The 24,743-nt window shown below is 52.3% G+C and overlaps 1 protein-coding gene across 9 annotated transcripts in view; it reads right to left on the minus strand.

Moving 5' to 3' along the window:
• Positions 1-10,220: 10,220 nt before the first annotated feature.
• The window catches only part of PFKFB3 (6-phosphofructo-2-kinase/fructose-2,6-biphosphatase 3), an 83,886-nt gene continuing 69,363 nt past the window's right edge, over positions 10,221-24,743 (minus strand). For 5 of the 9 annotated variants that reach the window (XM_060293349.1, XM_060293351.2, XM_060293348.1 and 2 more), the window contains 11 exons: positions 23,583-23,707; positions 22,894-23,101; positions 22,322-22,468; positions 22,094-22,198; positions 20,620-20,749; positions 19,931-19,993; positions 19,752-19,816; positions 17,805-17,978; positions 16,305-16,327; positions 14,172-14,224; positions 10,221-12,792 (listed from right to left, as the gene is read on the minus strand). In XM_060293349.1, coding sequence (XP_060149332.1) covers positions 14,182-14,224; positions 16,305-16,327; positions 17,805-17,978; positions 19,752-19,816; positions 19,931-19,993; positions 20,620-20,749; positions 22,094-22,198; positions 22,322-22,468; positions 22,894-23,101; positions 23,583-23,707 — 1,083 coding nt within the window. In that variant the 3' untranslated portion in view covers positions 10,221-12,792; positions 14,172-14,181. Of the gene's footprint in view, positions 12,796-14,171; positions 14,225-16,304; positions 16,328-17,804; positions 17,979-19,751; positions 19,817-19,930; positions 19,994-20,619; positions 20,750-22,093; positions 22,199-22,321; positions 22,469-22,893; positions 23,102-23,582; positions 23,708-24,743 lie in introns of all 9 variants that reach the window. The other 4 variants (XM_060293340.1, XM_060293347.1, XM_060293346.1 and 1 more) reach the window with 4 other exon arrangements.

The following is a 24,743-nucleotide window of genomic DNA, read 5'->3' on the forward strand; positions in this document are numbered from 1 at the left end:
CAGTATTTCTTACTGATATTCTTTGCTTTTTCTCAAGCAACTCTCTTTCAGAAGGGTTGTATCCTTGGACACTACTGGAGAAATGGAAGAGGCCAAGACATTGAAACAAAATTATTATTTCTTCCATTTCCTTTTATCATATACCATTCAGAATAATGTAACAAAATGATTCTCCCTTTAAAGAAATATCTATAAGGCAGGGAAAGGCAGGACGATCCAGGGTTCAGGGTACCTTGATTAATATCTGACGGAGTCATTTTTTTGTTTCATGCCCTAGAATTTTTTTATACACTAGGGCAATGCAGCTAGGGGAGATTTGAAATGGACAAGAAGCACATTCTCAGACACATTATTTTGCAAAAGAATACAATTTAAGGAATTTAAGGTCTGGGACTGCTCGAAACTATTGCTGTTCTCCTTACACCTTAGAAGGTCTTCCTTTAAACACCCAGGGGAAACCTCAACCAGTTTAAAGGCCACTGTCCTGAACAAGTCATGGTCATCTGGGCAAAGAAGAGGTTAAACTGGAGAAAGGAGGTAAACTGAACCCAGCTTCTTGGAGATGAGATTAAGGAGATGACCCACCCCCATCCCCATTCGACATGATCAAGAGTCAAGATTCAAAGGATGGCCAATAGGCACATGAAAAGATGCACAACATCACTAATTATCAGAGAAATGCAAATCAAAACTACAATGTGGTATCACTTCACATCAGTCAGAATGACCATCATTAAAAAGTCTACAAATGACAAATGCTAGAGAGGGTGTGGAGAAAAGGGAACCCTCCTACACTGTTGGTGGGAGTGTAAATTGGTGCAGCCACTATGGAGAACAGTATGGAGGTTCCTTTAAAAACTTAAAATAGGGCTTCCCTGGTGGCGCAGTGTTTGAGAGTCCGCCTGCCGATGCAGGGGACACGGGTTCGTGCCCTGGTCCGGGAAGATCCCACATGCCGCGGAGCGGCTGGGCCCGTGAGCCGTGGCCGCTGAGCCTGCACGTCCAGAGCCTATGCTCCACAACGGGAGAGGCCACAACAGTGAGAGGTCCTCATACCGCAAAAAAAAAAAAAAAAAAAAAAACCTTAAAATAGAGTTACCATATGATCCAGCAAGCCCACTCCTGGGCATATATCTGAAGAAAACTTTAATTCAAAAAGATACATGCACCCAATGTTCATAGCAGCACTATTTACAATAGCCAAGACATGGAAGCAAACTAAATGCCCATCAACAGATGAGTAGATAAAGAAGATGTGGTACACACACACACACACACACACACACACACACACACACATATATATGTATGGAATATTACTCAGCCATAAAAAAGAATGAAATAATGCCATTTGCAGCAACATGGATGGACCTAGAGATTATCATACTAAGTGAAGTAAGTCAGACAGAGAAAGACAAATATCATATGATATCACTTATATACGGAATCTAAAATACGATACAAACGAACTTATTTACAAAACAGAAATAGACTCGCAGACATAGAAAACAAATTTATGGTTACCAAAGGGGAAAGGGGGTGGGGGAGGAGGGATAAATTAGGAGTTTGGGATTAGCAGATACAGACTACTGTACATAAAGTAGATAAACAAGCTCCTACTGTATAGCAAAGGAACATTGCTCCTACTGTAGAGGAAAGGAATATACAGGGAACTATATTCAATATCTTGTAATAAACCACAATGGAAAAGACTATATATATATATATATATATATGAATATATATATATGAATCATTTTGCTGTACACCAGAAACTAACAAAACACTGTAAATCAACTATACACCAATAAAAATTTTTTAAAAAATAGTTGAGATTCAGAGAGAAATGCAGAGTTGGGTGCGTGTCATTTTGTCCATTGGTCACCACTGCAGCATCTGATAAATATCGTATGATCAGAATGGCAGCCAAGAATGTGATTTGTGATTAATCATGTGAAAAACAATTTGGTTAATAAAAGATAGAAATGTCTGAAGTAACCTGAAACAGAAGGACGAGAGTTCTCAAATGACAGCCCTTCTTTCACTCATTCACCATCAGCGTATTTGCTCTGAGATTGGTTATTATTTATCATGTATTTATCATGTATGTGTGTATATATATATATGTATGCATATGTGTGTATATATATATATATATACATATGTATATGTATACCCACTGGTTCTGGTCCTCTGGAGAACCTTGATCAATTAATACAATCCTTAATATTATATACGCTCAGAGAACCCCATACTTAAACTTCATGTTTTCATACAGCTATATAATGGTATAATGAAAGAGAGATAGAGAGCTATAGATAGATAGATAGATAGGTAGATAGATAGATAATAAGGGACTGGCTCACACAATTAAGGAGGCTGACAAGTCCCAAGACCTGCAGGTTGAGTCACCAAGCTGGAGACCCGAGAGAACCAGCAATGTAGTTCCCATCCAAAAGCCGGCAGCCTGGAGACCCAGGAAGAACCGACATTTCAGGCCGAGTCCAAAGGCAGGGGAAGACCCATATCCCACCTCAAACGCCGTCAGGCAGGAAAATTCCCCTTGCTCAGGGGACGTCAGTCTTTTGCTCTATTCAGGCCTTCAACTGATTGGATGAGGTCCGCCCACATGAGGGAGAGCAATCTGCTTTACTCAGTCTACTGATTTAAATGTGACTCTCATCTAAGAACTCCCTCACAGAAACACCCAGAATAACATTTGATCTGGGCACTCTGTGGCCCAATCAAATTAACATATAAAATTAACCATCATAGGGGCTTCCCTGGTGGCGCAGTGGTTGAGAGTCCGCCTGCCGATGCAGGAGACGCGGGTTCGTGCCCCGGTCCGGGAGGGTCCCGCATGCCGTGGAGTGGCTGGGCCCGTGAGCCATGGCCGCTGAGCCTGCGCTCCGCAGCGGGAGAGGCCACAGCGGTGAGAGGCCCGTGTACCGCAAAAAAAACAAAACCAAAAAAAAAAAAAAAAAATTAACCATCACAAGGATGAAGGAAGACAGTCCAGAAGACTGACACCTAAAATTGAGTCTTAAGGGATTCGTGAGACTTGGCTAAATTTGGGGGTAAAGATTTGTGATCCAGGCAGAGAGAGAAGAATGTGGAGAGGGTCAAGAATAGAAAACATGGCTCACTCTGAAAATCACAGAGGATCAGACAGTGGGAGCTGGGGTAACCAGGCCTGGAGGTCATTAGGGGAGGTGTTGGAAGGTAAGCAGAAGGGTCCCTGGCTTGGGGGCTTTGCCTGCCACACTAACGTCCTGTCCTTTTTTGTGGGAAATGAATGGGTGGTCCCTGAAAGGTTTTATGCATAGGAATTATCAGATTTCCCTTAAAAACCTTTAAATTATAAAACAATACTTACGGACATTTCCTCAAAAATGAATGAAGTGAGCTTATCACTTTAAGGAAAACAACTGACAGTATTTGTTGGCCATTTTAAGTTTTCAAGTAAAAATTAGAACTGTAGAAAACTTGAATCCATCACTATAAGGTTAATTGCTTTCCAATACTTTAAGAAGATGATATCAGAGGGAGATGAATCAACATGATTGTTTTTAAATATTGTGTTATGAAATGTGTCAATACTGGAAGATCTTCATAACTCAGTGAATCAATATTTTCCAAATGACCAGTGTTGGATGTTATATAATCACGTGTGGGTTTAAAAAAATCAATCCAAAGAGCAAGATCAACCAAATGGATTTTTTTTTTTTTTTTTTTTGTTTTTTTTGCGGTACGCGGGCCTCTCACTGTTGTGGCCTCTCCCGCTGCGGAGCGCAGGCTCCGGACGCGCAGGCTCAGTGGCCATGGCTCATGGGCCCAGCCGCTCCGCGGCACGTGGGATCTTTCCGGACTGGGGTATGAACCCGTGTCCCCTGCATTGGCAGGCGGACTCTCAACCACTGCGCCACCAGGGAAGCCCAATCAAATGGATTTTAATGTAACAAAGTACAAAAAGTTCACTGACATGGTTTCAGGTTTGGCACTGCAACTAACATTTAAGAAACTATAATTTGTCCAGTTTGGGTGTAGGATCAAAGGAGAATACTCACAATTATCTGAAAAGGCTATTAACACATTCCTCCCATTTTCAACTACATTTCTGTGTGAGGCTAGATTTTCTTCACATACTTCAACTCAAGCAACATATCACAATAGATTGAACACAGAATCAGATACGAGAATATGCCATTAAAGAGATTTCTAAAAAATATAAATGCCATTCTTCTCCCTAAAAATTCTCTATTTTGAAAATTATAGTTATTTTGCATTAAATATAGGTTAGTTATAACATGTGACGTGTTTATTATTTTTAAATAAACTATTAAAACATAGTTTAAATTTTTTTCCATTTTCATTTCAAATACACTAAATATGGATAGATATAACTCACATGAACAAGGGCTCTTTGGAGTCTTTAATAATTTTTAAGACTGTAAAGGCGCTTTCAGATCAAAAATTTGGAGAACTGTTGCATTAACACATTGCGCTAACTGTTCTAAATTCAAAACGTTCCAATAGTAGCTGAGTTTCACGTTTAACAGGGAGATACGGTAGGAAAGAAATCCCTGGGGGTGCGTAGTGCCTGAGTTAATCATTAAAGGAGGCTTCCCTTTCTTGGGTGCCCTGGAGGTGTTTCCACCCTGGGTACAATGCACTGTCGTGAGTGCTTTTGGGGTGCGGAGGGCTTTGCCTTTCTCTGCCTTGTTTGCAAAGTAGAGAAAGACTATTTGTGAATCTAAGCAAACTTCTCAGGCTATCTGGAAAGGGCAAATGTGGAAGTTGAGGATCTGGAAACCTATTTGCCTAAAACGTAACCTTAACCTATGCAGGTGAACTCCTGAGAAAGCCTTCATGTACCCCAGGAATTGGGTACTCCAAAAGATGGTCTTGAGGCCCAGTTTAAAACAGGTGGGAAGGGGAAAACACAGAATCTTAGAGACTGGGCATCCTGAATCACGACCCCTTAAAGAAATCCTATTTTCTTAACGTATTTTTGGACACAGACAGTCCTCTCCATAGCCCCAGGGACACAAAAGCCCGTTTGCTAATTAACATGGGATTCATCTGACAGCGCCTGGCTCAGCCCTGACACCTGGAGCTGACCACCAGTTAGGTCTGGGCGGCAACAGGCAGTCTCCGTAAATTCTCCCAGCCTCGTATCCTCACCTGTAAAGTGGGGTTCACAGCATCAACTTTGCATTTAAAGGACCCGGCGCCCGTGACTAGATTAATGACAGCCATTCCAGTGCTTACTCTATGCCAGAACTGTCCAGGGCTCTTCATGTATAAGATTTAGTCCTCACAAAAAGCCTGAAAATTCATTACAGTATTGCTGCACTTCTAAGGAGACTTTTGGTCTACCTTTAACACATCCAAAATTGAATTTTGTCTTGCATTGGTTGTGCGTGTGGTTAGTTCTCTTTTGTAGGAAAAGTTAATAAATTGATGGTGTATTCTACGGAAAATATGGTATGAGTTCCCCCATTTTACGGATGGAGAACAAGTTAAAAATATAAAGTAATTTGTCCAGGTCCACACATCAAGAACGTGGGAGGACAGAAGTGAACCCAGGACTATCTTTCTCCAAAGCCTGAGGTCATCTTATTGATTCACTGCACTGGGCTGGTAGTCTCCCCTCTCCCCTTGATTCTGCCACAAGGCACAGACTTCTGAAAATAAACTGAGCCCACCCAGGCCTCGAGTGCCCCCTCTACCCCTCTGTTCACCAAATGCAGGTGTCAGAATATCCAGGTGAGACATCTTTTGCGCAGTTAACCCGACGTCAGAGGCAGAGTTGCTCTGATGCCTGCAGCTGAAGTTTAGGCCTCAAGGAACTGAAAACGGACGGCTTGCACCCCCGGTGTAGAGCACTTATTGACAATGCAACGTTATGAAATATCTTATACATGGGGGACACGTCCGCACACTGCCCACCCTCATCCCCACCACCATCGGGTTCTAACAGTCCCCCAAGCCAGCCTGTCCCTGGGCTTCATTTCACCCTAGAGGTTGAATCTTGTGTGGCTAATGCGTGAAAAACATGAGGCTTCTTCCATGGACGTCCACACCATTAAATACATGCAAAGACATCTCTCAGGGAGTGTGCGGAGGGCCCCCTTCAGTCCTAAGTGGCTGAAGTACTCTGTTTTGTGCTTCTGCTGTCTTTTTCTTTTTTACTTTTTTTGTGTGATATAGTTGATGTACAATATTATATAAGTTACAGGTGTGTATCATAGTGATTCGCAATTTTTAAAGGTTATACTCCATTTATAGTTATTATAAAATATTGTCTATATTCCCTGTGTTGTATAATACATCCTTGTAGCTTACTTATTTTATACATAAGAGTTTGTACCTCTTAATCCCCCATGCTTCTGTTGTCTTCATGGGAGTTCCCTCTGAACATGATCTTAGTTGTATGTCAGAATCTGTGGGTCAAAACCAGTGCCTAAGCCATTAATGCACTGGCTGAAGACTTGACCCAAACTACTCACACTGTGTCAAAAAAATGTGAGCTCCAACTGAATCTGTTAAAACAGCCATTAGAACTTAACTCCAGGGACTTCTCTGGTGGCACAGTGGTTAAAAATCCACCTGCCAATGCAGAGGACACGGGTTCGAGCCCTGGTCCAGGAAGATCCCACATGTCGCAGAGCAACTATGCCCGGGCAGCACAACTACTGAGCCAGTGCTCTGGAGCCCACGAATCACAACTACTGAGCCTGCATGCTGCAACTACTGAAGCCCGCATGCCTAGAGCCCGCGCTCCGCAACAAGAGAAGCCACTGCAATGAGAAGCCTGCGCACTGCAACGAAGAGTAGCCCGTGCTCGCCGCAACTAGAGAAAGCCTGCACGCAGCAACGAAGACTCAATGCAGCCAAACAGAAATAAATTTATTTAAAAAAAAAGAACTTTTAACTCCAGCAAACGTCAGTTTTCACATCTTTAAATGGAAAGGATTAAATAAAAGCCTTTGTCCAAGGATCTAGAAGAGTCTCCACGTTTTTCTTACTGCTCTGGATGTGTTTCCAATTTACATTTTAGAAAAATTTGGGGATTTGTTGCAAATATCTGTTAGCCTGCTGTTTTCCTTTTACTCATGTTCAAGGTTTTCTATGACATTGAACTTAAAATGTTCACAGGGTGTGAAATCTCAGTATTTCCTTTGTAGTTAATCTTATTGCTTCTAAGCCTGGTCTTCGTCCAACCAAAAATTAGATATTCACCAACATTTCCTTCTCCTTTGTTAATACCTTGATTTTTTTGTTTTGTTTTGTTTTTGTTTGTTTGTTTTTGCGGTACGCGGGCCTCTCACTGTTGTGGCCTCTCCCGTTGCAGAGCACGGGCTCCAGACACGCAGGCTGAGCAGCCATGGCTCACGGGGCCCAGCTGCTCTGCGGCATGTGGGATCTTCCCGGACCGGGGCACGAACCCGTGTCCCCTGCATCGGCAGGCGGACTCTCAACCACTGCGCCACCAGGGAAGCCCTAGCTTGATTTTTTTAAAAACACTTAGATGGACGGTGCAACACATGATCTGATTAGCTTTTTCTTCCCAAATAGTTGGCCAATTCTCCCGCTACAGTTTATTAAGTAATTCCAAGTTAAGAGACTCTCAACTGTGCTGGTGGGAAAAGTGGAGAGTGAGCCGAGGGCGAAGTGAGATGAGAATCAATCTGGTTGGAGGCTCCTGCCGGCCGCCCGGGCCTGCAGGTGTGAGCACCTGGCATGAAGAGTGCAGGCACAGCCCGCCCTCGAGAGGGACGCCACCAGCTCTGTTCACTCAGGTCACTTTGCTGCAGCAACTCTTCTCTAAGCACGCATGCCCACTCCCCACCCCACGAGGCATCCCCTCTCTATGCAACCCTGTGATCTGTTGCCTCTAAAAGGTGCTAGTCAATTTCTTGGGAGGAAAGATTAGCAAGGAGGATTCTGGATATTACCTGGGGAGTCCAGAATCTGGACCAGGGCGCCCACCTTCTCCTGAAGGGCCACTGCTGACTTCCCTGAAGACCCTGACCGTCTGACCACCAGCTGGGCACCCCAGGGAGCAAGGCGGGAAGACGGCCCATGCCTCCCAGCCCAGCGGGCAGGCAGCTTGAAACTGACCTGACCTCTCACCTGTTCCACTGCTAACTCCCATTAACTTGGAGAGACCAGAAATAGGAGGAGGGGAAATTTTACAACGGTTAAAGCCACAAACCTTAGTGTCCCAGGCACTTGGATTTGAATCCTTGAAATTCACCTGCTAAGCAGCCTTGCGGAAGTTCTTTACCTCTGGCGAGTGTCAGATTCTCCATCTGCAAAACAGCAGACAGGAACTGCCTCACCCCTCAGGCCGCGTAAGGATCTCCTTAAGACCATTAAGTCTTAGGCGTTGCAGCTGTTCCTGTTTGACAGAATGACTTTATCTGCACTGGGGAATCCCTCACTTGGTTTTCCCGTACGAAGAGCCACAGTCTGGCTCTAGACCGTCCCTAACGAGTGTCCTTCCAGCATTCACCTTCCTGCAGCTCTCTGTACCCCTTCACCCACCATGCGTCCACCTGGTGACTCATTCTTCAGTATTTTTTCAATAACCATCACTGTCGCACAGATGACTCTCAGCTTGCCCAAAAGGCCACAGAACTGTCATGGATTCCCATCTCCCAACAGGCCTGGGACTTTAAACTATGTACATATCCTGTTAGGGCAGCCTTCCAATGAAGTGGAAGGCGAAAGCTGCCTCTCTAAGCCCTGAACCCAATGCATAATGAGCACTGTGCCCCGTCATGCCGGTGACAGGTGGCAACCTCCGAAGTCATTTCACAGTGGAGGTGCCAAACTGCTGAGTCCTACTCTCTTCACAAGGTAGGGCTGGAAAGCGTATGGGATGCAGAAGGACTAATTTGGGAGTGAGGGCTATTTCTGGAGCGTAGCAGTGGGGCTGTGGACAAAAGAAAAAGAAAATCAGACACGGTGAGAACCCTGCGGGTCACAAAGGCCATGCCCGATGGGGGTGCTCAGTGCTGCCTTATAACCACACGCATGTCCTCACCCAGCCCCGTACTCACCTGAGGAAGTCCCCTCATTGCAGAGATGAAGATGCTGAAGCAAAATGACAGGCTTGAGTTGTGGCAAAGTGGTCCTGGAAGTTGGATTGAGTCTCTTCCCATTGGAACCTTGAAAGGGGCTACAAGGGGGTGGGAGGAAGGGCAGGGAAGTGAAAGGGACGAAGAACCTAAGATGAAATGCCTTCCTGTGATTCTATCCAGGGCCCCAACACCATCTGCAGGGCTTGTATGAGAACAGCTGCTGACTGGGACTTCCCTGGTGGTCCAGTGGTTAAGAATCCGCCTTCCAATGCAGGGGATGTGGGTTCGATCCCTGGTCGGGGAACTAAGATCCCTCATGCTGCGGGGCAACTAAGCCTGAGCGCTGTACAGCCCGCGCCACACCTAGAGAGCCCACGTGCCGCAACTCCTGAGCCCTCGTGCTCTGGAGCTGGCATGCCACAAGAGAGAAGCCCACGCGCCGCAACTAAGACCAGATACAGCCAAGTAAATCAATAAATAAATCAATAAAAAAGAACAGCTGCTGACTGGAGGGGCTGGGGGAAGGGATGGATGGCATTCTGAATGCCGTGATGGTAGATACCTATCAGTACGTGTTTGTCAAAACGCACAGGACCACACAACAGAGTGAGCGCTAGTGGAAACCATAGATTCTAGGTAATAATAACGCATCAATATTGGCTCATCAGTTGTAACAAATGCACCACAAATGCAAGATGCTAATAACAGGGGAGACATATACCTGGACCTGGGGGTATCCAAGAACTCTCTGTACTACCTGCTCTTCTCTGGAAGCCTAACACTGCTCTAAAACTAAAGGCTATTCTTTTTTTTTTTAAAGGTGACACAACATTGTTTCGCAAATGCAGACATTAGGCAATCAAAATCTACATGTCCCCTTTTGTTTTTTCTCCTTGGCCACGCTGCGCGGCCTGCAGGATCTTAGCTCCCCAACCAGGGCTCGAACCCAGGGCCCTTGCAGTAGAAGCGCAGAGCCCTAACCAACGGACCGCCAGGGAATTCCCTGCAAGTCCTGTTTGAAGGAAGGCGATGGGGCTGAGTGGTAGAAACTTGGTGTACTGACCCCAAGTGTGATGAAAGACTCTTCCTCCCCGCCCCCCAAAAAGGACCAGAGACGCACTTCATCCGTGTATTTCAACCAGGTATTTTATTGTTCTGGCAACTGCAAAATATACAAATTTCCGACAGGCATCCCCTGTTTGAAAGCTGGCACAGCCTCATCCCGGGTAATTAATTCAGACAAATGTATACAGAACACAGAGAAATCAGAAATCACACGTAAAAGGCCCCCAAGCCAACCAACTAACAAGACCCAATCTATACAGCTTTCCGTCTTCAGGATCCCTTATACTTATTAAATAAATAAATAGCACATCTGCTATCAAAATAATAAAAAAATAAATTTCAAGTATTAGAAACGAAAACGTCATTGGCGTGGTTCCAACAGTCTTTCTTCCCCCCTCCCCCAAACGAAGAGCTTTGCCCACAGTCTCAGGACAGAAGAAGGAGAGGGGTGAGCCCGCCCCCAAAACAAACATGCAAAGTTAAAAATATTGGTCCCAGATGTTTTCCGGGGGGTGAGGGAGTGAGAGTCAATGGTCAGCGTTGCAGAAGCCCTGAGACTGTGGCTCAGACACATCCTTGTCCACCGCCTCCCTCCTCAGATGTCAGGCCCCTGGTCTCCAGTCTCCCAGCCTCCGCCCTTTCCCCATCTCCCCTCCCCGCCCGTACTGATGTTCTCTCTCCCCACTGAGGCTCCTGAAAACCAAGGTCCCGGGTTAGGCCAAGCGCATCTTTTGTGGATGCACTGATTTCGGGCAGTCAGAGGCAAGGGGGGACACACCTTCATGAAGACCCCACTCAGACCAGCCAGAAGAGTCAAAATTCAGGGTCAGCTCCGACAACCAGAGAAGGAACCACAAGGTGGACATAAGAGAGCCATTCTCAAGAGCAGAGCCGCAGGTCCCTCCATCTAAAAACACAAACCTACACACACACACACACACACACACACACACACACACGTCTGACAAGACAGCGCGAAAGAGAGAAAGTAACCAGTCTTGCACAGGAATGTACAGAGAGACATTGTCTTGGGAAGATGGCCAGTTAAGGGAAGGGAGGATTTGAATGGTTTTGTGTGAAACCCACAAACCTGGTTGTAGGGTGTCTGAATCGTGTGCCCATTTCTCCCAACCAGAGGAACGTGAATTTTTCTACACGCTCCTCTCAAACAAAAACCCCAAAACAGCTCCTGTCCCCACTCCCAGCTCCAGCTGTCTAGACGCCCCTGCCTCTACCCCCAGTGACTACCGCACAAGCTAAGAGGGGTAAGGATGTGGGACCCCAAAGCAGAAGGCAAGAAGGGAAGGGAAGGTGACCTTTGGCACCGGCTTTCAGAAATCCTGAAAAGGGTCATTTGGACAAACTCTATCGCTGAGTCCAAATCCATCCTCCTGGGCCTCGACACCCCCCCTCCCCCAGTCCTCGGAGGCCTCAGAGGAAAACCCGCAGGCGGAAACTACAGGTGTTTAGAACCACGTGTTCACAAGCCCTGCCTTGAACCACGCCCCCAAAATGCCACAGGTGCCACGAAGGCAAACGAGGACATTCTCTCCTCCAGAATCGCCCAAGGCACCCAGCTCCACGCTGGGCACACAGCAGACGCTTGACACAAGGGAACCGAGCTGAATCCTGCCAGGAGACAGCGGAGAGCGAGGCTCTCGGAGGAAGTGGCCGCGAGCGAGGCCTGGCTTGGGCCACTGTCCCCACCAGGGAAACACAGGACGTGATGAAGGCCCCAAAGGAGGAGGCCAGGCCCTTGTTCCCCGGCCGTTTTACGGGGTGAGGGGTCCCTCCCCTCCCCACAGGCTGCCCAACTCCCACATCCTTTCAGAGCTCCAACCCCAAGGGCGCAAAATGCAAACATCTAAGTTCCTGAAGGTGTGACTTTCAGGTCACACTCTCTGCCATAAAAAAAGTGCACGAGCCAGCAGCCCAGGGAGAGCCGTGTCCCAGGCGCCTCGAATCCAGGCAGGAGCCTTCCCTGGAAGGCGAGGCCCCGGTGATCTTTCGGCAATGTATTTCCTCCTGCCTCCGCAGCTAGACGGTCCCACACCATCTTCAGAGACAGGACACACACCCGGGAGGATGAGCGACACGCGGAGGGTCACTGCCTGGCTGACCAGCAGGTCCAGCTCCAGGCTCTCCCGGCCGACCCCAACCTAGCACGGGCCAAGGGCTCCCTGCCGGAGGCAACGTCTAGGCCGAGAGGCACCAAGAGCCTTCTGAAAGTCTTCAGTGTCCCTTAACCTTCAGCAGCTGAGATCCAGGCCCCATTTAAGGTTAGGACTCGGGGCAGTGTCATCTCCCCAGCACGGAAGGTCCAGAGACGAGATGAACAAGCCCACGGGGAGGCGCCGCCGTCCCGCCTCCACTGCACATCGTCCTTCCCGGGCCTCAAGGGGTCCGCGGGGCGTGTGGCCCGAAGGCCAGGGGAGCACAGGCAGGCGGGGGCCCGGTCCTCCTGGAGCAGCAGCCCCTCCTCCACGCCGCCCTCCGGGAGATGTCCTCGGGATCGCTGGCCTTGGGCAGACAGAAGGGCAGGAGCAAAGCTGCGGGAGCGAAAGGGCGGGGCGCCGGCGGGGCTGCGTCAGTGCGTCCTGGAGGCCTCCGCGCCGCTCGGGGAGCCTTTCATGTTCTGCTTTAGGGAGAAAAGAGGGGGAAGCCGGTTACCATTCCTGTTGACTAGGGTTCTAAAGCAAAGACGAAAGCCATGCAGTTGACACGTGCCCCCCTCTCCCCAACAAAGAACACGGCCCTGAAGAGCATCATTACCAAACAGTGGCCCAGGAACGTGGTGGAGGCTAAGCCCCGGGGTCCCAGGGGAGAAGGGCCGGGAGGGCCCCTGACGTCCGCCTGAAGGAGGCAGGGAGGCAGGGAGGGGAGGGCAGGCAGCTCCTGTGGGTCACAGCTGTCCTGGGAAGCACGGGTGCCAGCACCTAGCCCCCCCCCCCGCCCCGCCCCCGGCTCACGACGCTTTAGAGCCCAAGGCTTCCCGGCTTCGCTGTCAGGCAGAGGAAGGAGTGGGGGTGGGGTTAAATCTGGAGAAGCATCAGGACTCTCCTCCCAGCAGGGTATACAACAGACCTAGGGGCCTGGATTCCAGGAACACAGCTCGGATGCTGGAACTCAAGCAAGGGAGCCGGGCAGGGAAGGCATGTGTCAGTAAAGCTCTCACCCCGTTCTAATAAAAGCAATCCTGCCCAGAAGCCCCACCCCAAAGATGCTGGCCAGTACCCAAACCCCCTTAAAAAATAGTTTTCAATCAGCTGGGAACAGACGGTGGCTGCCACCACACAGCAGCAGTCTCTTGACCTACCCTCCCTACTAAGCCACACTGCAGGATAGGGAAGCAGAATCTTTAAAAGTGTTCTCTTGCATCCTGAGTGTCTCCACCAAGACTGTCTCAAAGGGGCAGCAGGGAGAGTGGAACCCAGGCAGACAGAAATGTAAGCATCACCAAGGCCCACTCCCCTCCCGCGTGAACCGGGGGGCTGAGGTGGAGAATCTCTACAGAGGACCATCGCAGGGCTGGCAGCACGGAAGCCAGTGCCTGATCTGAGCCTGCTCTCAGCCGGACTCAGGAGCCCAGGTGACCGACCCTCCGACCACGAGTGCATCAGACAGCCCCTGTGAGCGGCTTGTCTCCTGGGGAGACCCCCAGCCTCGCAGCCAGAGAGGACCCAGTCAACTTGTGGGGTCAGAGATGGAGGTGCTGGCTCCCACCCACCCTGGGACACCTCATGCCCAAGGTTGGAGCACCCACAAATGATGGCAATGCAATGATGACACGGGGGACCACAGGCACAGGCCACGTCATTCGCTCATGGTGCCCCTGGCTCTGGACACATGGAGGATCTCAAGACAATGGGGCACACAAGTTCTGGGGCACAGGGTGTATGAGTCACAGACTTCACAATGGCCAGTCTTCACGCAGACTGAGACGCCCCAAGGGCTGAGATGCCATGACCCAGAGAGACGTGGAGGGGACAGGAGGGCATGCACGGAGCCATTTACCTTTCCAAGGTTAGTAAGGAGAAAACTTTGAGAAAATATGACAGACAGTTCGTCTTTCAAGCATAGTGGGGGGGGAAGGAAGAAACATGTTGGGAAAGAAAAACAAGACAAAACATCTTTAGTAGGATTCTCTTCTTAGCGTGCATTTGAAATTTAAAAGTCAAGGATGCATCGTGAGGGTCAGATGGTCCGTTGGTCCCGAGCCCTAGTGCAGCCCGTGGAGAGTGGACTGCAGGGCGGGCGCTGAGTCCCACCTGGCTGTCGTGCCTGTTTTACCAGAGCACTACCATCACCGGCATCCTCGGGCCACAACCCTAAGACCCCAGGGGCACCCCACTCCCTAGTCCCTAGGCGCTCCTGCTGCCCACGAGGAGAAATCCCCCTGGCCTGTGCAGGAGGGAACACAGACCAGAGAGCCCTGGATGTAACCACCAAAGCACAGGGCATCACACCTCCCACGGGAACAGCTACTGTGCACCAGGCCCTGACCACACGTCAGGTATCTTGCTAAGTGCTACATCCATATTCTCATCATCAAAACACCTGGACGCTGGGTCACCTGAGCGGATGCAGGCGTGATGGGTCCGGAGAACACATTTTTGCTGAACTGAAGGGATTTTGGCTACAGGCATCATGAGCCTTAGAGATGGCCAAGTTCAACCTTAGAGGGTTGGGGGATGTGCCTGAATAGCCCCCTCCCAGCAAGAAGATTTCTCTCCTGGCAGCATCAGGCCATGGGTCAGAAGGAACAGGATACACACAGATGCAAAACCATAAGGTTCCAAACCCAAAGGCTAGTTTTCACACAAGGAGAACTCTCGATCCCAGGGCGTCCTGGGTGCAACGCCTGGGGTCAAGGCGGTAACGGACGTGGGACTGTTACTCTTAAAGACTGAATTTAACGGGCAGGCCCACCATTAAATAAACACATCTCGGCCACGGGAAGCAGCTGCAGGGGAGAGGCTGCAAGAAACAGAAAGGAAATTGAACAGCTCGGGGCCACGCCCCACAGGCTGCAAATGTCAGGTGCCCAGGATAGGCAGGTGAATGGGACCCTCGGTGTTCTGGAAACCAGCAGAGAGAAAACAGCCAGCCTTTGGGACTGGGAGACCCATTCGAGGGCTGGTTCTGCTACGAACCAGCTGGGTGACCGTGGGTGAGAGACTCACCCTCATCTGGGCAACAGGGACAGGAACTGCCTTGCGACCTCCTGGGGTTATATTTTAAGGACCAAAGACTCGGGATGTGTACAAGCCGTGAAGTGACGAAATACATTTCTCAACAGGTGGTACCACCTAGTCCAAGCATGATGCCCAACAGCTCCTATTTTCCAAGAATAAGCCACGTTTCTGCGTGAATTAGTCCAGGTAGCCTAACCAGCGAAAGGGACGCGGGGTGGGTGTGACTCGTGGCGCTGGGGATGATATTTCAGGGTGTCTCTTATTAAAACTCTGCAACATAAAGGCCTCAGTTCCTTCTGGGGCTGGGGGCCACCGGAGCAGAGGAAGCGCTGGATTATCCAGCAGCTGCTAACACTGAACTCTCTGCAGAGAAAAAGCTGCACCCCATCCTGAACGCGACCGTAAATGTCGAGCAGGTTGTGATACAGGACAACCCGATGCAGAATGATGGCTCCCAAACAGACCTCTCCAGAGCCTGGGGGTCCCGGAGCCCCTGAAGGTGGGGGTCCTTGCCAGGACAGGAGGGAGACGCTCGGGTCCTCCACTCTTTGTTTTGCAGGTTAGGCTCTGGGTAAACTCTCCAGGGCTCTCCCGGGAGAGGCCCAGAACTTAAAAGACAACGTCAGTAGGCACAAACCCAGCTCCCGCCAAAATCTGACTCTAAGAGGGAAAAAGTAGATAGACATCCAGCCACCAAGCACTGCAAATACTAACAATCGCCCCGGCCCCGCGGTGGCCGCGGCAGCAGGAGGAGGCACCAAAAACCCGCCGACTTCCTGTATCCTTTTCTGAAAATCCATGAATCCCTTATTCTTCCTCCCGTCCCATCTTCCTCCTTCAGATGTCACAGAAACTGGCATTACCCTCAACACTTTTAACAGGTAGGAGGCCAAACTGGCAAGCAAGGAGAAAGAGATGCAAAAAGCAAAAGTATTCAGAGAAAAATACTTACAAACAGGCTTTCCCTAGCAAAGGCTGCAGAGAGAAAAGGTGGGAGAGAGAGTCAGTTGAGGGACAGGGTGAGGGCCCAGGTCATCGGGTACCAGGCAGCCTCCGCGGGGACAGAGCCCTGGACCCTCCCGGCCTGGCCAGCCAGTGGCCCTGCACACTGCCCAACCCCCGCCCGGCCGGTCCCCACGGCATCTGTGACTGCGGCCTCTAACCTTCCAACTATGACCCCACCGTTTACACCAGCGCAGGATATCACTGACACACCACTTCAGTTCTCAGTTTTCATGAAAAGCACCTCTGACGTTAGACCTGAAAGGAGCACTAATTAGACATCTCCCAGTCAGTCTACCTCCCTCATTTTAAAAAACAGGGAGACTGAAGGCCCGGGGAGGTGACGGAACCTGACAATAAAAGCCCAGAGCCGGCGCCAGGAGCAGACACCACCATGTCAGAGTCTCAGCACGATCACCCCATTGATCAGCCCTTGGCAGTAGCTGCTGCTCCCCCATTCCACAGATGCGAAAACTGAGGCCTGAAGAGGTACGATGGCCTGCTGGGGCTGCACAGCACCCCCCCACCCCAACACAACACGTTTTCAGACAACACACGGTTTAAATGTGTTTTGGGGGAAACGCAGGAAGAGCTTGTGGGCCTTCAGCACCCAGCTCATTAACAAATCCAATTCGAACCTGAGCCTGTGATTTCTGTGTCAGAGGCCAGGCGTGGCGGGTTGGAGGTGGGGGAGACCACTGGGTGGGACCCAAATTTGTGCCCAGGGATTTCTACGTCTCACATCCTGGCCAGGATTCTCGGGTGTTGTTGAGGAAAAGGGTGGTTTTCTGAAAAAAAATCTTAATGCCCAGTAGCCAGTATCTTTTAGCCTTTCACCATCACAGCGAATGAAATAACCTAAGAATGAAATCTAATTGGTTTTCTGCTTTGGGGTTTTTTACTACGTTATAGGAGAAAGTGGCTAATTCCAGGTCCTCCGGCCCGGGTTCCAGCCCGGCCATGCTGGCTCCGTACACGCTCCCAGGGCCCCATCTGACAAGAGCTTTTCTCTAACGGGGAACGATGGCAAGGGAGCAAGTGAGGAAGAATACTCAGCGTGGGGACAGAAAAGACGTCCCCGGGACACACAGAAGCCAACAGCCCAGAGCTGGATGGAGACTCCTGAACCGGGGGTTGCCTTCAACTTTTAGAAGAAACTGTTCACCAATGTGAATGGATCGCGGACACTCGGCCACTTCTTTGCTCTGCCTGGTTCTGCCCGGGCAACACCACCTCCCCAGAACGGGCGTGTGCACACACAGCCAAGGTCTCAAGGACGGATCCGGGGGTCCCACACTCAGAGCGGCATCCATGTCCTCTCCCCGCACACCCCCAAGCGGGCCTGGGCCTGAGGCCACCACCGCCCCACCAGACACACTCCTCCCCAGCAGGCACGCTCTCCCCACCCTGCACGAGACTCGACTCAGGAAGGAGAAGGGGGTCAACGCACTTGTCCGGGCAGCTGCGTGGGCACCTCCGGGGGCAGGCAGGTGGGCAGGGCAGCGGAGGTAGAGGCCACATGCTCCTCAAAGCTGTTGATGCGAGGCTTTTTGGTGGGCTCGGGGCTGGCTAGTGGGGTGACACTATTGCGTCTCATGAGCGGGTTAGGTCCCTTCTTTGCATCCTAAGCGAGACAAAGACAAAAGAGAGAAGGCGACAGTTACGAGGAAAAGGAAGTCAATAAGCCAAAACAAAAAATCCAAAACCAAACCAAACACATTTCTCTGCTTCCAGATTTCACTGAGACCACAAGCCCGACCACGGTGAACGGCCCTGGACCGAGGTGCTGCTGGCTCGTCCTGTGTCTAGCCCTCGGCAAGAACAAGGGATGATCTCTCCTCCCGAACCCCCTACCCGATCATTCCAAGACACCCACTCAGACAGACACGATGTTCGCAAAGCAGGCGAGGGAGGACGAGCAGGACGGTTCTGCACAGACAGTGATGCAGTTACAGCAGGGAAGAGATCAGAAGAAGGACCTTGCTGCCAGCCTCCAAAAACACAGAGGCAGGGGTCCTGGGCGTGAGGCTTGGGCGACCGCTGGGGGCGGCAGGAGGGGCGGGGGGCGAGCAGGTGTCGTGCTGGACCCCCTCCCACTGACCTCAAGCCAGGCTCTTCACAGCTCCTGTTGCTGGCGAGAACACCCAGCTTAGGACAGGAAACGCAAGCCTCCCCCAGCCAGGAGACCAAAGACGCAGGAAACCGCGAGGGCCCAACACCAGCCTTCCGACGAAGTGACAACTCCAGTGGAGTGGGGACCTCTGAAGTCCCCCAGGGCCTGTCACTCTGTAGCTCGTGGCCCAGGAGCCTGAGCTGGGGTCTGTCTCCAGCAAGCCCCTGCCTGCCCTGCTCTGAACAAGTGAAGTGTTCAGGGGCCACCAGAGCCCAGTTCGGGCCCAACCCCAAGAACCCGGCTGCTGGCAGTCCGGCGGGGAGGCTGCTACTCCTGGAAGGAGGGCAAACGCGCATCCTGCCACCCTGGCTCAGAAGGTGCCGTCACAGCCAAGGGAAGCCGTCCGCCTTCGCTTCGGTCAACCAGCCAGGCAACTGCCATGGGAGCTGGGATTTTAATGCCAAAATCCTCTGGCCAAGCTCCCTGGGAACAGGGACAAGAACATCACACTCGGTGTAAAAGAAAGGGTCGGACTGATGCTGGCAGAGAGCTGGAGTTTGACAGTCGGTATAGAGTAAATTCAAACTTTCTTTCACAATGTACGCCTGGGCAGAACCCTGCGCCGCCCTCGGGAGGCCCAGCCAGGCTGACCACCGAATTCCAGACCCCACCCTAGAGGGGGGGTCAGGTGCGGCCAGGCATTGGGGTCTCCTGGAAAAGCATTCCACCCGCCACTGCTCCCATGGCTAACTCCCGAATCACAGCTGTGTTTCCCAGTCCCACCCCTTCTTCACTCTCATCGTCTTCGTGGGAATCCGGGACCTGAGTGCATGCAGATGACTGAGTGGATCTGTGGGTTCCGTGACTCTGGAACCTGCCATCGTTTAGCTGCCCCGGAGGAAAAGGGGACAGTAACTGGGCTACGGTTACGTTTAAAAGAGCAAGAACGTCTTTCTCCTCAACACTCACTTCTCGGGTCAGGTGGGGGGGGGGAAGAAGCGCGGCAAGGAAGAACAGGAAGACGACGCCGAGAAGCCACCCGACGGGCAGGGAGGGGCACGCGGGCGCTGAGGGAAGGGAGGGCCGCCACGGAGGCCGCTGTTCCAAACGAGACAGAATCCACCCACGGACACAGCCAGCCCTTACAAGCAAGCCGCCGGGGGTGTGGGGGGGCGTCCCCAGTGCTGGCGCCCACCAGTGCTGCCGCCTGCCAGCATCCTTCCCAGAAGGAGGACAGGGCAGGAGTGTGCGGGGGTGGGGTGGGGGCAGCGAGCTCGCACTCACCTCTGACCTCTCCCGATGCGTGCTCACGGACTCCACATTCAGGTAGATGGATTCTACTCGGCAGCCTGGGCGAGGGCAGGGAAGAGGTTGGCGACCGGTGAGAGGGGCCCCGCGCTCACAGCCTCACCACCACCCCACCAGGGAGACGGGTCTCGGAGGGGCTGCATCACCACACTCACCGTAAGCGACAGGCGTCAGCTTCAAGACAGCATGAAGGGGGCATTTCAGGTAGGGCATCTCCTCTGAGAAGGAGAGAAGGGCCCACGGTGAGACTGGAGACTTGAGGGGGGACATTCCCAGGCCTCAGTGAGAGCTTCTGCCACGTGGGGACCACCTGCAGAGGCCTCACTGGGCAGGGTGTCCCCCCCCCCCACTCCCGCAACCCGGCCGCGGGCCTGCTGTGCTCGAGGCAGGCGGCCCGACAAAGAACAGAACCGAAGCAAACCCAAACGCTCGCACAACGAGCCGGAGTAAAAGAGTCAATTTCCCAAACGATTTAGGTGTCAGGATCCACATTTAAGTGTTAAGAGTAACGTCAGAGTTCTCTGGGCTGTTAACTCCTTAGAGGTGGGCTGCCTCTTCCCCACCCGACCCACAGCCCCTGAGACGTGGAGACACAGGGCTTCCGGGAGGCTGGTTCTCGAAGCCATTAAGCCCACCCAGCATCAAACTGCTTGAGTGTCTTCCAGGGGCTGCAAGGAAGCGCTAGGTGGGGGGAGGGGGAGGGGACGCAGCCTTTCCTCACCCCTGGCAGCAGGCTACCCCAGCTCTAAGGCCAGTTTCCTCTCCCTCTCTCCTTTGCGGGGGCTGTGACTGGCTCCCCAACCCCCTGACCCCCCGGGAGAGGATGCATCAGAGGACCAGGCACCTGCGCTCTTGTCCAGGAAGTAGGCCAGGAGGCAGCGCAGGACGGCCTGGTGGCAGATGACCAGCACGTTCTCCTGCCGCTCCAGCTCCATGATCACAGGCTCCAGGCGCTGGACCAGGTCCTGGTAGGACTGCAAGGCAGAGGGACGGGGCACCGAGTTGGAGCAGAAGCCTGGCATCCGTGGCCACACCTCTCCCACTTATAAACCAGAGACCACACGATGGATCCTCCGTCAACCTCCCCCCCTCCGCCACCATCTGTGTGCTGCATTCCTCCCGGGCACTGGGGGACCCACCCCAACTGCCCTCTCCCTCTCACTGCTCCTTCCTGACCCTCACCCTCCACCGGGAAAGTGAGGGAACGGGGCCCTGACACACACTACAGCGCATAACAGCCCTGAACACGTTATACAGAGTGAAAGACCACAGGGTGTACGATTCCACTGACGTGAAACGTCCAGAACAGGGAACTCCAGAGACAGAACGCAGACTCACAGTTGTCGGGGGCTGGGGGGGAGGAACTGGGACTGACTGCTAAAAGGCTGTGGTTTATTTATGGAGCGATGGAATGTTCTAGAATTAGTGGTGATAGCTGCACAATATTGTGAAATATAAGAAAAACCACTGACCTGTACACTTTGGTTAAAATGGTGACTTTTATATGATGTGAATTTTATCTCAATAAAAGAAAATTGAAAAAGAAGGGGTAGGCCTGTACCTTTAAGACCACCGAGGTTCCCTCCACCCCTAGTCCCCTCTCTCACTAAGCAGGTCCCAGGGAACAAGGGCCTGGGAGGGACCAGGGACAGCGTCCTGGGCTCCAGGGAACTGACACGCTGAGCGGAAGGAAGCACCGCAGACGGAAAGCACCCCCACTGGGTGTCACCAGGCTGAGCCTGCGGAGACCCCAGAGCACCGCCTACGGCCGGACTCTCCACTCAGTGCTGCAGGCAGCTGCTCGCTCAGCCCGAGGGGGCCACACAGCCTCAGGGTCCCTCCACCAGCATCGATGCAGTCAGTACAAGTGACTTGCTGACGTGTCTGCCATGTCGCCCACAGTCAAGGGGGCCCTTGTGTCCAGTGAATCACCATCCAAGACTGTTTTTCTTTCCTGAGTTGTCATGTACGTCATTAGAGAAAGACATCTGTCCCTGCTGCTTGTGGGAAACACAACTGTGCTTCTCTGGGAGCTGTTTACAAGGTCCAACTCGGGAAGACTCGATTCAAAGGCAGACGGGCCAGGGCGAGCATCGGTACAGGGTAGCGGGGTGGACGCAGGGGACCTTCCTCCCCGGAGTCACCAGTAACGGGTCCCTCCAGGTCCCTAGCAGCCCGCCTCCCCAGCCTCGCCAGACACAGTAGCCTCAGAAGGACCAGCTCAGCTCCCTGCCCACAGCACCCCAGCCACCTGCCCATCACTCGCCCAGCGCACACAGGCCCGAGCCAGAGACGCAGAGGGAGCGGGCGGCACGCACCTCCCCGGTGGGGTAGCGGTAGTAGTACTTGTCCTGCTCGCGCAGCGCGTACTCCTCGGGGTAGGTGTCTTTGATCTCCTCGTAGGTCATCTCCTCACAGACGCCCTGGGGGGAACACCCAGAGGTCACTCGAGGGAACACCCGCCACGGCCGCCCCGACCTGGCCAGCGCAGCCCCTGCAGGTGGGAAGCGCTCAGGACTGCCGGCGGCTCCCGGCCCCGGACTCACGGCGTCAATCTCGTTGAGCGCCTTCCACTGCTCGTAGGGGAGCTGCAGGGCCTCCGCCGTCTGGATGGTGCTCTTCAGCTGGCTGGTCCACACCTTGAGGTCCTTCAGGTTCTGCTCCTCCACAAACTTGCTCAGGGCATTGGCGAACTGGGGGTGGAGGGGGGGGACGGCGGACGGGATGAGGGCCTCACGCCGGACCACCAGCTCTGCCCCTCCCTCCCAGAGAAACAGTGCAGGGCCGGTCCCCGTGCACATCGGGGTTGGCCACACTGTCCTCGCTGCTGGTGAGGGGGGGCCTGGGAGCAGCCACTGCACATGTACCCCCTCCCCTCGGACACACACACACACACCCCCCTCCCCACAGGCTCAAGAGACCCTCCACCCTCCCCAGACACATATACGTACACACACAGACACACGTGCATATACATACCCAGAGGAACACACACAGACATACATGCACAGGTACACACAAGGGCACAGAGATACAGGGACACACACACACGGAGACGCACACAGGGACGCACAGCCCCAACCCTCGGCTTCCTGCCCCATCCCCGCACTCTTCCTACCTTCCTGCCCCTGCTGGACAGGCCCGAGTCCCCTCCGATCTTGCCCTGGAGGTTGTGCTCGCTCTCCCCGTGCCGGCACAGGTAGATGGTGCGGGGCTGCACGTGGATGTTCATCAGGTAGTACACGATGCGGCTCTGGATGTGGTCCTGGACCCTGTTCACCAGGAACCGCCGGCCCACGTCGATCACCTTGATCAGGGACAGGTCCCTGCACAGGAGGGCGACCAGCGCGTCAGAACACTGGACAGCACAGCCGGGGCAAGGCCCCGACGCCGCCCCAGCCCCACTGCCGAGACTCAGCCCCAACCGATCCGCAGTGTCAGCTCCTGGGGACACAGACGGAACCTCTCTTCTCTGAGAGTCAGGGGGTCTGAGTCTGTAATTCCCGCAGAGGAGTGAGCGCGGGAGAGGCTGGCTGGCCTCCCAGAGCACGGGGAAAGAAAAGCAAGAGGATGGAAAAGAAAGCGAGCGAAACATCAAAGGACAGGAGCAAGACGGGGCTCTAATATTCCCTTTCCACACTTGTACACAGTGTCTACAACACCGAATATGTCATCAAGAGTTTTCTTTAAGATACTTAAAAAAACAGTTTATAAAAGTATCCAGGAGCAAATGCTTCGTGGGAACATCAAGAATAATATTCAAAGCCCCGAAGCAGGTGGCTCAGACGGTCTCCTCTTAGGAATTACCTGTCACATTTATCGGGGTCGAGGGGCTGGTAGCTGGCTTCATAGCAATTAATTCTCTTCATGAAATCGTCCATAGCTTCTGCTGAGTTGCAGTCTTTGTAATCCGGGCTGGAGATTTTCACTTCCTGTAACACCACAAAGAAGCAGCTGATAAATCATGCTGGAAGGCTTTCTGCTTAGAATGAAGCAGGCTTTGGGGCTCGCAAACGGGGAAAAGCACAGACGGGCTCAGAACGATGATGACCCTACCCAGCGTTTTAAGAGAAAAAAAAAAGAGATATGGCTGGACGCTGAGTCATAACCCCATGCTTCCACGGGGAGAGCACCCAGGGCAGACAGAGCCTCTCAGCCTGGAAGGGCGAACACGGGAAATCCACGCAGATTCTAATGAGCCCCTCTGAATGGGCCCTGATTCGGGATCAATCCAGGAGCCAGGTCACCACCAGACAACCCAGCCTTCAATTCAGCTGAGTCCCCATAAGCACCTACAGCGTTCACCCCACCAAGCGGAGGTTGTCCGTAAGCAAAAGTGCACCGGGAGGTGCTGGCGGTGCCCTGGTCCCACGTGCCAGGCAGGATTCCTCCTCCACTGCCCCGAGGTGGGGGGAGCACGCACTTGTCACCGGTCCCCAGTGGATGCTTCTCCGCCTGGACTGCGTGTCCTGTCCTCCTGCCCAAGGCTTGCTCTCATGGGACAGAGACGGAGGAGAAATGCCCCTCGGGCCTGCCATCCCCTATAACTGACCAATAGGCCTGAGCAACCTGGCAGATTTCAGGGAAACTGCCAGGATGTGTTAATGCATGTGCTCTTTTCGTCCTCAACAACGACCACAACCATAAAAGAGAGGCAGGCACGCTGCAAAATCCAAGTTCAGCGGGGAGTTTCATGGGTGCATGGTTACGTTCCGGGAAGATGAAAAAGTTCTGGAGGTGGATGCTGGGGATGGCTTCCCAGCAATGTGAATGTGCTGAGTGTCACGGAGCTGAGCACTTAAAAACGGCCCAAATGGTACCTTTTATATTATGTATATTTTAGCACGATTTAAAAAAAAATCTCAGTTCACAAACCCCTTTCTCCAGCACAGCCTTTGCATAAAAAGCACAACAGAAAGGCCTAAAAACTGCAAAGTTGCTTGGAGGCTTCATCAGAGAAAGAGATCT

This window comes from Globicephala melas, chromosome 2 (assembly GCF_963455315.2).
Source record: "Globicephala melas chromosome 2, mGloMel1.2, whole genome shotgun sequence".
Lineage (NCBI taxonomy): Eukaryota > Metazoa > Chordata > Mammalia > Artiodactyla > Delphinidae > Globicephala > Globicephala melas.